Source organism: Mobula hypostoma, chromosome 7 (assembly GCF_963921235.1).
Source record: "Mobula hypostoma chromosome 7, sMobHyp1.1, whole genome shotgun sequence".
Taxonomy (NCBI): Eukaryota; Metazoa; Chordata; class Chondrichthyes; order Myliobatiformes; family Myliobatidae; genus Mobula; species Mobula hypostoma.
Genome location: NC_086103.1, coordinates 128,666,066 through 128,685,081, shown reverse-complemented (window position 1 = coordinate 128,685,081; position 19,016 = coordinate 128,666,066). Strand labels below are relative to the sequence as shown.

Sequence of the window (19,016 nt, the reverse complement as noted above, 5' to 3'; positions counted from 1 at the left end):
GGAAGAAGCTGTTCAGTTATGGGGCAAGTGAAGTTGGATGAAGTTATCCCCACTGGTCCAAGAGCCTGCTGGCTGAGGGGAATAACTGTTCTCGAACCTGGTAGTGAAAGTCCTGAGACTCCTACCTTCCTAGTAGCAGAAGCATGACCTTCAAGGTGGGTGCCCCGATGATGGATGCTGCTTTTTCGTGACAGTGCTCTGTACAGATGTGGTCACAGGCAGGCCTTTACCCGTGATGGACCAGTCCGTATCCACTACTTTTTTTGCAGGGTTTTCCATTCAAGGGTATTGGTGTTTCCATACCAGGCTGTGATACAGCCAGTCAATATACTCTCCACCACCACATATCTATAGAAGTTTGTCAAAGTATTAGAAGTCATGCCAAATTTTCACAAACTACTAAAGAAATAAGAGGTGCTGCTGTACTTTCTTCATAATTGTTCTTACATGCTGGGCCCAGGAAAGGTCCTCTGAAATTATAACAGCGAAGAATTTAAAGTTGCTAATGCTCTCCACCTTTGATTCCCCCAATGAGGACTGGTTCAAGGACCTCTGGTTTCCTCCTCCTGAAGTCAATAATCAGCTCCTTGGTCTGGCTGACATTGAGTGAGAGATTGCTGTGGCAGCACTCAGCCAGATTTCCAGTCTCCCTCCACCATGTTGATTCATCACCACCTTGGACTCGGCCAATGCCAGTGGTGTCATCAGCAAACTGAAATATGGTATTGGAGCTGTGCTTTCCCACACAGTCCTAAGGTAATTACTTGGGAGTATTGTGTTCAGTTCTGGTCACCTTACTACAGGAAGAATGTGGATACTATAGAGAGAGTGCAGAGGAGACTGACAAGGATGTTGACTGGACTGGAGGGCATACCTAATAAGAATAGATTGAGTGTACTTGGCCTTTTCTCCTTGGAGCAATGGAGGAGAGGTGACCTGATAGAGGTGTACAAGATGATGAGGGGCATTGATTGTGTGGATAGCCAGAGGCTTCTTCCCAGGGCTGAAATGGCTAACACGAGAGGCATAGTTTTAAGGTGCTTGGAAGTAAGTACTGAGGGGATGTCGGGGGCAAGTTTTTCCACACAGAGAGTGGTGGGTGCATGGAATACACTGCCGGTGGTGGGCGTGGAAACGGATACAATAAGGTCTTTTAAGGGCCTCTTAGATAAGTACATAGAGCCTAGAAAAATAGAGGGCTATGCGCTAGAGAAATTCTAGGCAGTTTCTAGAGTAGGTTATATGTTTGGCACAACATTGTGGGCCGAAGAGCCTGTAATGTGCTGTAAGTTTCTATGTTCTATTTTCTATGTAATGAGAGTAGAGCAGGGATGTTAATCACACTATGCTGATAGAGATTGTGGAAGAGATGTTGTTGCCAATCTGAACTGACTGGGAATTGCAAGTAAGGAAAACGAAGATCCAATTGCATTAGGAGGTATTGAGGCCAAGGCCCTGAAGCTTATTGATTAGTTTTCAGGGGATGATAGTTTCGAATGCTGAGCTGCATGCAATAAAACACATCCTGATGTATGTATCTTTGCTGTCTAGATATTCCAGGGTTAAATGAAGAGCCCACAAAATGGTATCTTCTGTGGATCTGTTGTGCCAGTAGAAATAACTGGAGCAGATCCAAGTTGCTTCTCAGGCAGGAAATTATGTGTTTCATCAACAACCTGTCAAAACACTTTATCACTGTAGATGTAACTGCTACTGGGTGATAAAGGGCATTGAAGCAGTTTACCCTGTTCTCCTTGGGCACCAGTATGTTTAAGGCCTGCTTGAAGCAGGTGGGTACCTCAGACTGCCGAAAAAAGAGGTTAAAGATAACCGTTAAGACCATGATACTTTTGAAGTAAAATCTAACGATTATACTAGATAAACTGCATGTGTTGACATTCCTCAGAATAAGGTGCAAGTTATACAATTTGAGTTATGATGTAACTGCTGTGTAGGACTTTCCACTGGTAATTTTCAGCCCTTATGATTATTGGTCATGTCATTTTTTCCATCAGCAGCAACGCTGTACCACTTCACTTCTGTTATTCTAAACCAATATTCTAACCCTCCTAGCCAATACAGTGTCAAACTACTGATACCACAACCACTCAGCATTCACTTGTGTAACCAGAGAGGTTTAGAGCAGGAATATGCTCATCATCAGTGAGTCTAAAATAAAAATCTAATCAGGTGGACCACAATCCAAGGAGTTTACATTGCTGATAAACAACACAAGCTTCCAAATGGTATTTATGTTCACCTATAACTTTGCTGCCTCTCTATTCTGCTGGTCTGACAGGGAATCAATCAGGATCAAAATATTTCCTACCTATACAACCCTCCCAAACTGATGAGTTTAAGGAGACCAAGGCAGGGAACTGCATTAACTTCCTCAACGTTGGAGAAATTTGAGCAAACTTACTACGTTGAAAAGGTGTACTGTACAGCAATTAGAATGTGCAGGGATGCAAGAAGCTGCAAAGAGTAATAGATAGCTCAATACATTCCTCACCACCATCAATAGCATCTACAGCAGGCACTGCATCAGAAACGTAATGTCCACCACTGAAGATCACCGCTACCAGGTTCAAGAACAGCCATTCAGTTCTGGAATCAACAAGCACAGACCTAAACATTGATATTTAGCAACACTTATCATCACTTTGATTATTTTGCACAAAAAAGGACTTTGTTCTAATTGTGTTCTTTCTTTAAAAATTGTGTATAATTTGTTTTCCTTGTGCATGCTACCTACATGATGCTATATGCCTGTGATGCCTCTGCAAGTAACTTTTATATTGCATTAGTGCTTCCATGTGCAGCTTTCACAAAATCAATTATGTAGATGATTAGGTACTGTTTGCAAACATGACAGCACATTTCCTTGAAGAAAATCTCTCAGACTTGAAAAATGAATATTAAAAGAAATCAATTCTATGTAGGATAAGGAGCGAGCGGGAGAGTAAAAAGTGTTTTTATAATTGCAATAAGAAAGTCTTACATTTGACCAGCAGGAATCTGAATGCTTTTATATCTTTTAAAGAGCTTTATTAACATATAACTTATATCCGGAAGGCAGAAACTATTACAAAAGTACAGATCTGGAATGGAGTTATGATAATTTGTTCAATCTGTTTCCCTGTATTCTGATAATTCCAGACAAAAACTCACAAAAAGCTATCAACTAAGAGCAGATAAATTGGATATATCTGATCTCTGAACATTGTTTGGGTAGATACAGTAGCTGTACTGTATAGTGCCAAGCTGACCAGAACCCTACACATCCTGACCATGTTATTCTGAGTATTATCACTATGTGCACACAATTGCTGAAATTACAGAACCACAATAAAAGCATGATTTTATTTGTCTCACACATTCACACCTGATGAAAGTTAAAGCATGAATTAAAATGCAACATCAGAAAAACACATTTCAATTCTGAAGTACGTGGAAAATTTTAATAAATAGAAATCATAGCAAATGGATCTAATTTAAGCAGGAAGCATTTTGATTCCAAAATCAACATGTCAACCACAAATATTTAGCCCATGTTTTTGTTTTTAATGTGATAATTTAAAAAAAGAGACAGAAAACAGGGACTTGATAGGACATTGGGAAAAGCTGCCAAAATACGTGGTGTAAAAGAAAGCATTTATAGAAATAGTGTGGTGATTTTATTTACAAACAAACTTTATTGATTTGGCTCTTGGGGAGTCCTTTTCAGTAAGTAATTTTTTTTTGGGCACGCTGTCAAGGTACCTGGGGGAAAAATGTACATTGGCTGACTTTAATGTTATTATGAATAGAAGGTAATTCTGCCAATTTGTCAGTGCAACTTTAAGTTTGGTCAACTTTCACAAATAGTGCAATCCATCCAACCAGCATTACAGCTAGACTTTCATCACCCACCCAATTTGTGGTCCTTTCAGAAATGCAACTATCCTGTTCCACAATATTTGAATTAAGAATAAAACCAGTAAGGTGATGGTGCATTCGATCGTAGCGACTTCAAACAGGGTCAACCAAAGATGTTATTGCCCTTTTTAAAAGTATTTTTTTATGATCACAAGACCCTGCTGGACATTAAGAATTTAAAGTGCTGCATGTCAACTCCATCAGCAAGTTGCTCGTTGGGAGAGAAACTGAAGGAACAACACGATGCAGGTTGTGTTGCTAAGAGCCATTGTAGGAGCCCATGCCCAGAGTAATGCTGTTTTGTTTCGATATATTCATGTATGTTGAATAGTAATTAAACTTAAAAATTGAATTTGTAACTATTTTTCCTCCCGCACGTAAAAGAACATACAGCATTTCTACAAAAGTTGTGAATGCAAGGACAAATGAAATTTTCAAGATGAAGGTGAAAACGAGGCAGTAGGGATCAGGGAATTGAAAGTTAGTGAGGAGAGCAAGAGCATGAGAAATGTTGCAGATGTAGGTGGGAAGGAATTGACCCAAAGGGGAATAGAATGGCGTCAAGGTACGAGGACACGAGTTCAGTGGGGCAGAAGCAGGCAGAGGAAATGGCCTATCCAGACAGTCAGGTTTGTAGATCTTGGGTAGAGATAGAGCTGAGCAATGCAGAGTACGGGAACTATGAGTTTGGTGGCAGTGGATGGGAATTCTCCAGAGTTGATGAGCAATGTTCCCTCTAAGGTGTGTGCATACACACATCTTCTCCTACTAGCACAAAGGAATTTAAACTGCGCACAAAAGGTCATCACCCTCTACCTTGTTGGCATGTTAAATATATTCCACAATTGTACGCAATCAGATTTCCTTTTCCGGTTTCTGATGCGGACACTGTTGACAATGTTTGCGATGATTTGCCTGTAGGTTTTAGAGCTGACTTATTTAAACTGTTTTTATTGAAGAAATTATTCAGTGCGCACATGTTGCCACTGGGCAAAAAATTGCACAGCACAAGATTTTTGCGCACACTGGTCATTACAAATTAGAGGGAACTTTGTTGAGGAGGGCAGTGTTGGTGCTGGACACAGTTTTCTGACAGTCTGAAATGGGGTCTGCTTAAAAGCAGTAGGTATGAGGTGTCTGAGAGTTACCACCTGGCCTCAGCAAGGTCAAGGTCAGTCCACCACATTACAACAGCACCCCCTTTGTCAGGGGGTTTGATGGCAAGATTGGGATTGGGGCAGAGAGAGTGGATGGCAGTGCCTGCAGAGGGGGTAAGGTTCAAGGAGAAGAGAGGAGTGCTAAAGTAGAGCTAGTTGACGTCTCGTGATGTATTAAAACATTTTGGAATGTACAAGTTTGCTTTTGGAATTACCTGAGAGTTACATGGCTGTTGTAATTCAATTAAGCATTATTTTCAAACAGTCAGATAAGCAAAAAGTTCTGATATTTTAATACAAATGACAGCAACAGGGTGGTCAAGGCTGCAAATGAAATATAAACTTTAAACACGTTATGTTGCTTAACTGTGAGCCAATGTAAAAACAAAATGGGACAAGATGGTTGAAATTATGTAAGGGGGAACAGAATTGTGATGACCAGGTTTACAAGAAAAATTAACCAGGATTATGTTGAAATAGTCAAATCTAGATGTAACATCAGGCATCAATATTTATATTGCTTTCATTAAATATGTATTTAAGAAAATATCCTATATGATTGTGGTCCACTTCCCTATACTGTCAGTTAATCTCTGAATCCTTTGTGGTTCAATAGAGGTTCATTTAAAGCTACAACTTAATTCTTTGTACTGAGACATGGTTACAGTACCAATATCCCTAATAGATTATATAATGTTCCAAAATGAACATAACAACAGAGCTGGTTACTGTGACAGTTTCTGAGATTGATTATATTATTGATTTAATAATTTATATTTGTGTCTCATCTTGTTAGGGACCAATTCAACCAAATAAAGATGGTTAAGCAACACACATCAAAGTTGCTGGTGAATGCAGTAGGCCAGGCAGCATCTGTAGGAAGAGGTGCAGTCGACGTTTCAGGCCGAGACCCTTCGTCAAGATGGTTAATTTTTTTCTCCCAAAACTAGCACCTTCAGTTTGGAATCCACAAGTTAAAACCTCGAAAGGTTGTTGTTTCAATTGATGTAGTGAGAAGTTTAGACTGTATCTCAGAATTAATGCAATCCACAATTAATTGTGGTCGCATCATCCATCTGCCATCACCCCAGGAACCAAACAATAATGAAAATGAAGACTCCGCAGTGAAGATCTGAATTGAGGCCAGCCGGTTTCATCAGGGAGGAACAGATGAACTGTTAGTCCACCAGTAATCATTTCATCTGTACCTCTCACTGCCAACTATAGTCTTCTTCCTATTTTGTTGTGTGAATCATATTTTTGGGACTTTTGGGACAAGAAAGTTAGTATTTTTTAAAAAACACCACTATGGTTTAGACAGCCAGACATTTCACTATTAAGGATTGTAAGTTTTTGTTATCAGGAAAACTGAAAACCATCTATAAGCAAAACAGAACAGATTCCCTTTTGAGATACGTTAAATCTTTCATAAAATGTTTGAACAGCACAGAAAAGATAGAAGCAGCGACATGCAGAAACATTAGTTCAAATAACAATCTCACAAGCTATAATATTTAAACATTGGATTTCCACTGGGCGCCTTCATCCAAAATTTATGGCAGAAAAAAGATACTTTAAAAAAACACAGAAATGTGAAGAAACTCGAGGCAAATAATTAACTGAGAGGTATTTTTAAACTCTGGACATAACCTGATGGTAAAGGGTAGACTCAATCACTGTTACTTAATTGATCAGCTACTTAAACAATTGTAGGGATAATGCTCATCAAAATAGTGTAAAGTTCCTCACTCCTGTGAAATACTCGCTGACAAAGAGCATATTAAATGAGTCTTAAGGATTAGCACATCTGAACGAATCTATTAACAGTCTAACAAAATAATGATTTAAAATGGAATCACACCAGTTTATGTCAAACACTAAAGTACATGAAGATTTTTAAAAAATCTTTAAGATATAACATGTAATACCTGAACTGACTATTTAGAAATGTTAATGTTTGTCATATTCTGTTTCTTATTATTATTTGTCAATAAACATTAAAAAGTCAGTTATTTTCATACACACACCCACACACACTTACTTGGCTGTTAATTTGAAATGAGAAATACATTGTAAGCCTTGAGAACATGTTCCATATTCTCTCAAATTATACCTTCAAGTTGGGGTAAGGTTAATAGAATTTTTTCCATATTTCTCAGAAATTTCTCTAGGTACAGCACATGCGTCAGTTTGAAGCAATGCTTCCTGCGTCTGCAGCTAGCCTAGAAGCGGAGATATTGCCACACACTCTTGTGCTTCTGACTAAAAAGGTTGTTGGTTACGTCAGCACCTTACTCTCAACTTTTTAACAAGTTTTAGTCTGTGATCACATCTTGTTTTTTTCCACACTTGTGCTGAATTTGCACAAGAACTGTAGTTTGTCTCCCACTCGGATGTGGATCAGGATTTTATCAAATTTGGAGTAGAAGTCTTCATTTAAAGCTTCAAGGATTGGGGCATCTGCACTGATGATCATAGTACTTGCATGAGCTGAAGGCCCAGAAGCACTCACTAATTCCACTGATGGTTTCAAAGTTTCTAAGTAGATATATTATCAAAGTATGTTTGCAGTATACAACTCTGATATTCGCCTTCCCACAGACAGCCAAGAAACAAAAAAACCATGCAACCAAAAAAAAGGAGTGACCAGAAATCAGAAACACATCATAACATGAACGACAGAGTCCAATCCCAAACCGATTAAACCTGGAGTCACTGCGATGCCGGACAATTAAGCTCACGCAAGGAAACAGTGTTGCTCTTTTAGTTTTCCCCTTCACCCTGTCCTTTAATCTGGCCGCTTGCTGCTATTAAAATCTCATCCAAGTAATTCTGCTAAGCATCATGATAGTGAGAACATCATTTTAGTCTGTCACTTTTGGGTCTGCCTAGAGTCTTGATACCAGAGTTCTAGACTTCCATATATGTGGCTTCTTAAAATGAGATTTTCACCTTAAGGTGACCACATTCCAGAATCAAGGTCTCCCAAATCTCAGCAGAGCAGCTTCAGGACACAGATGGCTCTCGCTTTTGTGTGCACTTGGCAGCCAAGCTCTAAGCCATCAGCACTTCGTTCACTGAAGCATGCAGTACAATATGATGAGCCTTATCCTCTGCATCCACAAAGCAAAAATCCTCTACCAATCTACCCAAACTATACCCACTTGTACTCTGACAATGTAGGTTCATAGTAAAGATTTTGTAAAAAGTGAATCACTTATCATATTTCAAGAACCACCAGGCATCAATTATGAAATTAACATTTGCCTTCAGTAAGCCAGCATGACTTTGGAACATAGGAGTCTGAGGTAATCATATAAAAGTATATATAGTCATCAGGGTGAATGCACACAGTCTTTTTCCCCAGGGCTGGAGAATCAAGTCTTGTGGGCATAAGTTTAAAATGAGAGGGGAAAGATTTAATAGGAACCTGAAGGGTAGCATTATTTTACACAGAGAATGGCTCATATGCAAATAAGTTGCAAAGGGAAGTAGCTGAATAGGTACAATAACATCTTAAAAGATAGTTGGACATAAACAGCAAAAATTTATTGGGTTTGAGGTAAACATAGGCAACTGGGACGAGCCTGGATGGGTGTCGTGTTTGGTACAGATCAACCTACAATACCAACAAGGCGTGCCTCAATGCACAGGAAAAACACTACCAAAGCCATTTTTGTAAAATCCTACCAAATTACCAGGCTAGCTGCCGCAGCACGGTAGCCCTCATTATGTTCAGTCCACTCCACTGAGCAGACCTGGCTGTTGAAGTACCCGGCACCAAGTTCCACAGCAAAGACTCTTTTCCAAGCTCCGTCTTGGGAAGAGATTAACAAGTAGAGAGGAAAAGGTTTAAGAATGTGCCCAAAGCCTCCCTGAACAAGTGTAATATTCCCACCATCTCCTGAGAATCTCTGATGTACAGGTGTAGAGAAGGAGCACTTGATATAGTGTTGAGAACCTTTGAAGGTTCACCTGTATGAGTGGAGGAAGGGTCACATCACTTGAACTACTGACCCATCTGCCCTGGCTGGCATCTTCTGCCCATTTGTGGAAGATCCTGGTGTAACAGCCAGAGTGATAGTAAATCCTCAATCCTGAGAGACTGCCTGAAGTGATGAAGAATGATGGGTTCATCTGTCGTGTTTTTTTAATGAATACAGCAGTTAAAAAAAGTAAACAACAGGAATTCTGCAGATGCTGGAAATTCAAGCAACATACATCAAAGTTGCTGGTGAACGCAGCAGGCCAAGCAGCATCTATAGGAAGAGGTGCAGTCGACGTTTCAGGCCGGACGAAGGGTCTCGGCCTGAAACGTCGACTGCGCCTCTTCCTATAGATGCTGCTTGGCCTGCTGCGTTCACCAGCAACTTTGATGTATGTTAGTTAAAAAAAGTGTAAGGTTTGGATTATCACATTAATATTTCCTCTGGGCTCTGTAAATGGAGACATAACAGAAAAAATATACATCTCACTGATTTGTATAATAACCCATGGCACAAAAAGCTCTTTGAACTTTAGCTTTTAGCAATATTTTAGCAAAAGTACACAATGTTTCAGATAGTTGGTCCACAACACAATGACATTTCCTCATCCACATATGAACATGCACTTCAGATCGTTCCTTCTATGTTATGCTGTGACACATTATGTTATACAAAATGCACAATTTTATAGTTGCATGAAGCTTTTCAGCACAAGTGAGGTTTTCACAGAACCCTCTTTACAAAATTTCATTGATCTATCTGAGATCAATAGAAGAGATAAATGGTTTCTCTGAAAAAAGCTCAGATGTCCGATATTAATGGATTCATGCCTCATTTCAGATCCCAATTTTTCTCTTGACGTGACCTACATAGGTCTGTCAATTGATGTTACTGAAGCCTTTTAGGCTTTTAAGGTTAGCACATTGCAAAATATGATGGTACTGGTACTGGTCTATCCTCATTGCTTGGTGATTACTATTATAACAGCTCTGAGTTCTAGTCATTTCTCAAATTCTGCCCTGCATGACTCAGGATCAGTCTTTTATTTACTAATAGTCACTATCTGTTGGATAGCAAGGCAGCGCATTCAAAAGTTAGAAAGAAAATTTAACATTCTATGCAAAAAATGCACTTACTGCAGCTTTCAAACATTCACAGACTAGTCAGTACTGTATCCTTCTGAAGTATTTTACATAACGTATGCATTGGAAAGAGTGGGGGATGATAGGTGGGTAGGAAGGCCACATCAAAAAATCTCAACTTTTTTTTTGAAAGAAGAAACTTTCCTCCCTCCTGAAGTCTTTGCTGCCCCATTTGTATAGAACCAAAAGTAAAAAACAGTTCCTTCGTACATGTTCTAAACAAGCAGCAAGCTAAGCCCAATATAACACATTAAAAATCATCTGCAGTAATGAAGGAATTTTTGAGCCAAAATATTAATTATTATGCACAGAACAATTCAACCCTGTTGCTGCTTCATTAACAACCATTTCATGCCCCTCAAATGTCTAGCCTATTAGTAGCATTTTATAATTGCCCTCCTTAAAAAGCAAGGCAACTGTGCAGGATTGGTTGGAATAATTGACATTCCTCTTTCTTCTTCACTACTGTAGGTGGCCAATATAGACACCCCAGTACTTGGCACCACTGACACTCAAGAGACTGAAATTAATGGTTTGTTTTCCAAATTAGTACATACCTGCTTGTCATGAGCAATAATAGCATAAATCATATTTGTGAAAGTCGCTGGATAAAATCAGGCTCTGGAAATCAAATTTTCCTCAAATCCCAAATATTAAATACAAACCACTGCGTAAAAAATTACTTACCCTACAAATCTCATTTTAAAAATTCCACTCTCGACTTAAATGCATGTTTTCATTTCTACCATATCTATGCCTCTCTTGTTTTTACACGTTTCTATCTGGTCTCCACTCAGCCTCCGAAGCTTCAGAGAAAACAACTAAAATCTGTTCGAACACTTCCGAAAGCTCACACCTTCTAATCCAGGCAGCATCCCAGTAAAATTCTTCTGCACCGATTTCAAAGCCTCCAACATTCTTCCTGTAATAGAGTTACCATAATTGGACACATAATGGCATATCTAAAATGCAACATAACTTCCTTACTCTTATACTCAATACCCCAACTAATACAAGCATGCCATATACCTTTTCCAACACTCTATCTACTTGAATAGCCACTTTCAGGGAGCTACTGATGTGGACCCCTAGATCCCTCCATGTATTCCTGCCGTTAACTGTATCCTTTCCCCTTACATTTGACCTCTCAAGTGGAATAGCTCATACCTGCCTGATTAAACTTCATCTGACATTTCTCCACTCATACAGTATCTGTAGCTGATCGATATTCTGCTGTATCCTTTTACAACCTTCTGCATTATCCACAACTTCCATCTTTGTGTCATCTGCAGACCTACTAACCCACCCATATAAATATTACAAACATCAAAGGCCTCAGAACATCACTAGCCATTGGGGGGGGGGGGTGGTCTCTAATCAAAATAGCACCCTTTTGCTAACGTCTGCCTTTGATGGGCAAGCCAATTCTGAACCCAAACTACCAGGTCACCGTGGATCCCATTTTAATTTTCTGGATCAGTGTACATTGCGGGACATTGTCAGATGCCTTACTAGGTAACATCTACTGCCCTATCTTCACCTATCACTTCCTTAAACAACTCAAATCTTTTGTAAGACATGACCTGTCCCATACAGAGCTATAGTGACTGCCCCCAGTCAGGCCATGCCTTTTAAATGTATACAAACCCTATCCCAAAGAATTCTCTTCAACAACTTCCGCTTTCTTCAAATTGCAATCTACAAACCACCCTTTTAAACCATCAGTGATTACTTGAAGTCAAATTCTGTTCAATATTGTAACTATAATTTGAGGTATTTTACCACTTTAACTGTTACATAAAATTATTATCCAATTTGTTATTGCTGTATCTATGCTCATATGAAAGGGAACATAAGCTCAAGTTACCACTAGTGCTAAAAATGATCTAGAACAGAAATGCAATCAGGAATGGAGATAAGCTGTCACTTGTTTGGTAGACATGTATTTCACATATGTGGTGGAAGTGAGAACAGATGGTGCTGGCAGGGTTAGCATCACCTTCCATATCTATGACAGCTGTCACACAAAAAAAAACAAATGTTGCTTAGTGTTAATAATGAATGATTACTAATAAACTCTCCACTTTATAAAGTTCTCGGCACATTTAATTTGATCAACTTCTGTTTTTTTAAAAACACTTTAAACTGGTGCTATTATCATAATCACCTATTTAAAATTATATAAAATGATTAAACCTACTTTATAGATGGGTTTATGTGGTGATGATCAGACAAGAAATTTGTCTCCCTTAAAATTTCTCCATTTCAACTGAACTGCCCTCCTCTCTGGATTGCCAGACTGTAGAACCAGGTAAAAGATACCTCAACTAACACCTGTTTGAAGTTTCGAGCCAGGTGAAGACATGCCCCTGCAAAAGTCAAGTCAAAAAGTCCCTTTGGTTGGTGAACATGTGAGCTGGTAATGGTGTGGCAGAAACAAATGGGGCAGAGGACACTTGTGAAAGACAGGAGGTTTTGGAAGGACTAAAAAGAAAATGGATTGAAGAAACTAATAAATAAATAAATGAGCGAGTGAGTGAGAGAGAGAGAGAGAGAGAGAGAGAAAGACACACACACACACACGCACACAGGAAGGAAAGAAAATCATCTTATGCCAGAAGAGAGGCAAAAAACACAAGCAAGAATGTCCTTTCAAAATGTGATAGTTTTAACATTTTTCAAAATGATTTTGAACTGTAAAAGATAGAAATTCACACATAATTTTAGGTCCTAAAGAGGTTGATTGGTAATTGTGCTTACTATATTGTGAAATGTGCTAACAGATATTTAGAATGCGTGAATGTGGTTAGCCTCTACCACACCAATTTAGCAACTTCACAAAAGTGAATGCATTTGCAAAGAAAGAAAGATCAGCTAAACCTGAACATCAATATTCCGGATATTGGCACGTGCTCCATATGGGGCTCACCCTCTGGTTGCACATAAATGATTACAAGCAACGTTAATTTGTGTTACTTTGGCAGCAAACTCTGCCATAGGCATCATGTTTATTGTCATCTTTTCTCAAATGTAATATATTAATAAATACTTTGGAAATATTGTAATGCTACTTTTTGTACGATTAGGAAGCAGAATACTTCAAATAAAATCCCATTGATTTTGAAGAATTTTTCTCTGTGAAAACAATAATAAGTGGTCTAGCACTGAAATCAGATTTGTATCTGATTTGCTGTGACTTTAATTTTCTCTTCTTTTTGTTTTAGTAAGTTAATGCCTTTGGGCCCAATGTCAGTAGCGCATTGTAAAAAAATACCAAAAAGAGACATCAATATTGGAATGAATGATGTTGCACATTGACTGTTTATTCCCCCTCCACAGGTGCTGCCTGACTTGCTGAGTTTCTCCAGCATTGTGTGTGTTGCACAAGGTATAAATAAAACTGAGTACCTATTCATTCTGATTAGCTTTAAGATATATCCCCAGGTATTGTACTTAAACCATTAAATACATAAACCAGGGAATCTACTGAATGTATAACTTCTGTAGCTTCATTGCAGATGTCTGGTAAAAGCATGGATCTTTCTTCAACAGAATATGACAACAGCTAACACAAGGTTTAGCTCATCTACATATGGCTTGGGACATCACGATCAAACTTCAAACAATTAAATCAAAAATAATTGGTTAAAATTAGAGATTTACATCAAGTTTCTACAGTATTTAAGTCTAAGTTTGTTGGAAATTGGGTTTGTTAAAACGATTCAGAAAAATGTATCCTTACTGCTAAAACCCTCTGCTGCTTTTATATTAGGTTCATTTGCAATGATAGATTTGAAACATAATTTTAACTTACAAGATCATAAATTTTTTTGATTGGCCTATTTACCACAATAAATACCAGAAAATGTATGAAATATATTACATTTTAGAATCACATGTTTGAATGATGAGTTGGGATTTTGATCAATGCTCTCAGCAGATTACATGATCTCAAAGGAGAAAGCACCTCTGATGTACTACTTAATCATAATCAAACAACAGTCACAAAGAACATCTTGCAATGAACTTTACCAATTGCTTTCAAGAGTTATGAAAAGTCTGGGTCAAATTTTACTCGACCTGGCTTGCTGCCTGTGGTCTCCATATGTCCATAGGTAGCTGATCCAGATGTAATGATTTGGTTGTATTGGCTCTCAACACCTAAAAATAGCAGCATGGTTTGGATGAGAGCTAGGACATCATTGTGTGGTACTGACACTCTGTTCCACAGGCAATTTCTATTGGGCTTTGACAAGAGGCAAATTTGGAAAGTAGAATTTTGCCAGATGTCAAATTCAACATTGAATTTTAAACAGGATTTAAGATTATTTACTTCCATATTTGAAAACAATATGGAAGTAAAAATCAAAAAGAAATTGATATATTTTTGAAATTTCAGAAATGATTGAAAACATTAATAACTTACAAAAGAAAGAAATACTTTCCGCCTTCTAATTTGCCAGGTTAGAATGAATGGGTCGCAGATTCCTGCACCAGACCTGCCGAACTCAATAACTGAGAGGTGGTGGCCACCGGAATGATAGAGAAGCCTGGCAAACCAGGACCCACTGCTGTTCTCTATGCATGGGAACAGGGGGTAGAGTCAACTGATAGATTCAGTTCCTTCATGGCAAAACTGTGAGTAAGCCCACCTCTCAGTGTGTGCATAAAATCCTGATTGGAATGATTTGGATTATTATCTTTGTAGTCAAATTCAGCCCCAAGTAAATTGACCATTAAATATTAAAAATAGTCCACTAAGTTCTGGAAACTATTGATGCAAGAGTATTATAAAAAATACAGAAATGATGTAAGTAATAGAATTCAAGGGTACAACTCAAAAGTTCAAAGGCAACACTTTGAGGGTTCTTTAACTGGTTAAGTCATTATTGGCATACTGGGTGATGAAGGGACCAAAATATGCAGCGTACTGTCTGTCTCATGCTTGCATTCAGAATTAAGCATTCAGTCCATTAAACCCTGCACTGGCAGCTAGTAGAGCAACCCCACTGATGCTTCCACCTGTGCTTTGCAATCGTTCTGCAGATTAATTTTCCTGACATGCCTATCCTAATCACTTCTGTAAACTCTGACTTTTACACCATATTTACAGATGCCAGGTCCAAAACAAATCTGCTCTGTAAAAAACATTGTTTTTTCTCCTCTAGTCCTTTCCCTCCAACATTAAATATTTGCCCCTAGTTTGTGAACCATTCACTAATCCCTTTAATAACCCGATCTAAATTAGCTATGGTTTAGTCCACTTCTGTCAAATTTCATAGCATTTTTTTCTTTTTTTCAAAGAAAAGATCTAGTTTTTCCAAGCAACACACATCAAAGTTGCTGGTGAACGCAGCAGGCCAAGCAGCATCTGTAGGAAGAGGTGTAGTCGACGTTTCAGGCCGAGACCCTTCGTCAGGACTAACTGAAGGAAGAGTGAGTAAGGGATTTGAAAGTTGGAGGGGGAAGGGGAGATTCAAAATGATAGGAGAAGACAGGAGGGGGAGGGATAGAGCCGAGAGCTGGACAGGTGATAGGCAAAAGGGGATACGAGAGGATCATGGGACAGGAGGTCCGGGAAGAAAGACTGGGGGTGGGGACCCAGAGGATGGGCAAGAGGTATATTCAGAGGGACAGAGGGAGAAAAAAGAGAGTGAGAGAAAGAATGTGTGCATAAAAATGAGTAACAGATGGGGTAGGAGGGGGAGGTGGGGCCTTAGCGGAAGTTAGAGAAGTCGATGTTCACGCTATCAGGTTGGAGGCTACCCAGACGGAATATAAGGTGTTGTTCCTCCAACCTGAGTGTGGCTTCATCTTTACAGTAGAGGAGGCTGTGGATAGACATGTCAGAATGGGAATGGGATGTGGAATTAAAATGTGTGGCCACTGGGAGATCCTGCTTTCTCTGGCAGACAGAGCGTAAATGTTCAGCAAAGCGGTCTCCCAGTCTGCGTCGGGTCTCGCCAATATATAAAAGGCCACATCGGGAGCACCAGACACAGTATATCACCCCAGTCGACTCACAGGTGAAGTGTTGCCTCACCTGGAAGGACTGTTTGGGGCCCTGAATGGTGGTAAGGGAGGAAGTGTAAGGGCATGTGTAGCACTTGTTCCGCTTACACGGATAAGTGCCAGGAAGGAGGTCAGTGGGGAGAGATGGGGGGGACGAATGGACAAGGGAGTTGTGTAGGGAGCGATCCCTGCGGAATGCAGAGAGCGGCGGGGAGGGAAAGATGTGCTTAGTGGTGGGCTCCCGTTGGAGGTGGCGGAAGTTACGGAGAATAATATGTTGGACCCGGAGGCTGGTGGGGTGGTAGGTGAGGACCAGGGGAACTCTTCCTAGTGGGGTGGCGGGAGGATGGAGTGAGAGCAGATGTACGTGAAATGGGGGAGATGTGTTTAAGAGCAGAGTTGATAGTGGAAAAGGGAAGTCCCTTTCTTTAAAAAAGGAAGACATCTCCCTCGTCCTAGAATGAAAAGCCTCATCCTGAGAGCAGATGCGGCGGAGACGGAGGAATTGCGAGAAGGGGATGGCGTTTTTGCAAGAGACAAGGTGAGAAGAGGAATAGTCCAGATAGCTGTGAGAGTCAGTAGGCTTATAGTAGACATCAGTGGATAAACTGTCTCCAGAGACAGAGACAGAAAGATCTAGAAAGGGGAGGGAGGTGTCGGAAATGGACCAGGTAAACTTGAGGGCAGAGTGAAAGTTGGAGGCAAAGTTAATAAAGTCAACGAGTTCTGCATGCGTGCAGGAAGCAGTGCCAATGCAGTCGTCGATGTAGCGAAGGAAAAGTGGGGGACAGATACCAGAATAGGCACGGAACATAGATTGCTCCACAAAGCCAACAAAAAGGCAGGCATAGCTGGGACCCATACGAGTGCCCATAGCTACACCTTTAGTTTGGAGGAAGTGGGAGGAGCCAAAGGAGAAATTATTAAGAGTAGTTTTTCCAAGTCTAACCTTGTAACTGGCATCATTTATGTGGGGGAACTATTCTGAGAAACAGTTTCTGTTCCCTCTCTGGAACATTCACATCATTCCTAATGAGAGATGACCAAAAATTGAAAACAATATTCAAGATGTAGCCAAACTAGTATTACCACTGTATCACCTCCCTGAATTTATGAATTCAGAATTTTATCTGCTCTAGTTAATTTCCCAAATTATACTGTCACTTTAAAAAAGATTTATGCATACACACACCCTGTTCTCTCTGATCATGTGCATCTTTTGGGATTATGTTATATTATATCTATGTTATATTGACTACCCTCTTGTACATAATATTTATTATAAATTACTATAATTGGTGGCGCAGCGAGATCAGTGCCGGACTCCGGAGCGAAGGTTCCTGAGTTCGAATCCAGTCGGGCTGCTCCCGGGCACGCTTTCCATCCGTGCCGGCTTGAGTGTCGGCCTCGTTAAAAAAAAAATTGCCCTGTGAGAAGAACGTGGGGGACCACTCACAGAATCTTTCCTCCAAGACAACCATTTTGAAAAAGTCGTCGCCGAGGCTCTGGCAGAGTATGGCACACGCACAAAAGAAATTGCACAATGCACATTTGAATGGAGATGTAACGTAAAGATTTTTACTCGTCATGTATATGAAGGATGTAAGTAATAATGTCAATTCAATTCAATTGTGCCAATCCCTCTTTTATCATTCTTTCTGACAAACTGCATCACTGCATACTTTTCCAGACTAAATTTCCACTGCCACCTGTCCAACTTTTCTGCTTGCTTATATCCTCTTGTGGTCTATTATAATCCTTCTTGCTGTTTAAGCACACCAAGTTCTGCACCATTCACAAATTACAACATTCTACCCTGCACCAAGAAGGCAGCATCCATCATTAAAGACCCTTGCCATCCTGGGCATTAACTCTTCCTGATACTACCACTGAGGAAGGAGATGGTCTGAAGAACTGCACTCAATTTTAAGAACATCTTCTTGTCTGTCATCAGAATTCTGACTGATCCATGCATATTACCTCATCACATGTCTTTTAAACTATTTATCTTTGTACAGTTATGGTCACGGATCCTGCAACCTGCCTGGCTCGTAGGGGTGCTGTACAGACGAGCACTGCACCAGTTGCCTCCATCTCTCATGGTTGTGGGTGAGTGCCTGGGTTGTGGCAAAGCTCGCTCCGGTCCACTCTGCAATGTTGTCTGCCCACTTCTTCCTCTCTCTGCCCTTTCTTTTTCCCTGCACTGTTCCCTGAAGAGTAGTCTTTGAGAGTCCAGTTGATCTTGTTATGTGGCCACACCATCTCAGTTTCCTCTTCATAGTGTCTCATGTGCTGGGCAATGGTTCTACAGTTACTTTAGAAATTTTTGTGTCTTGCACTATATTGCTGAAACACAACTTTATGATGTATGTCAGTGATAATAAACCTGATTCTGATTCAGAAGTGGCCCCACCCCACATCAAACTCTGCAAAGTACCACTGTTTAACATCGTCTAGCTTGATAAACAAAACTTTAACTTTACTTTCTGCATTTCTGCCTTTAATCAAACACATTTCTGTTCCTGTTGCAACTGACAAACTCAATTTCACTATCTAGCCCTGTGTGGAACTTTATTATGCACCTCTGAAAATCCACATCATAAAATGTCTGCTACATTTCTTCTTCCCATGTTTTCTGAGAACTCAAAAATCTCATGTCAATTTAATGTGGCTTTCCTTTAAAAGTTCCAGATTGGCTCTTTATCAACTCAAATATATCCAGATGACTTTCTTTCTGATTATTGTTCTTAAACACCTTCCCATAACCAAGGCTAAACTAACTAAATGCACCTGGTTTGAAC

General features: G+C 39.8%; 1 protein-coding gene across 4 annotated transcripts in view; it reads right to left on the bottom strand.

Annotated features, from left to right (window-relative positions):
• gab2 (GRB2-associated binding protein 2) overlaps positions 1-19,016 on the bottom strand; it is a 286,643-nt gene that overhangs the window by 179,230 nt on the left and 88,397 nt on the right. For 2 of the 4 annotated variants that reach the window (XM_063052852.1, XM_063052851.1), the window contains exon 2: positions 2,513-2,607. The exons of the other annotated variants lie outside the window; for them this stretch is intronic. In XM_063052852.1, the coding sequence (XP_062908922.1) occupies positions 2,513-2,527 (15 nt within the window). In that variant the 5' untranslated portion in view covers positions 2,528-2,607. The remainder of the gene's footprint in view (positions 1-2,512; positions 2,608-19,016) is intronic. 4 annotated transcript variants of the gene reach the window in all.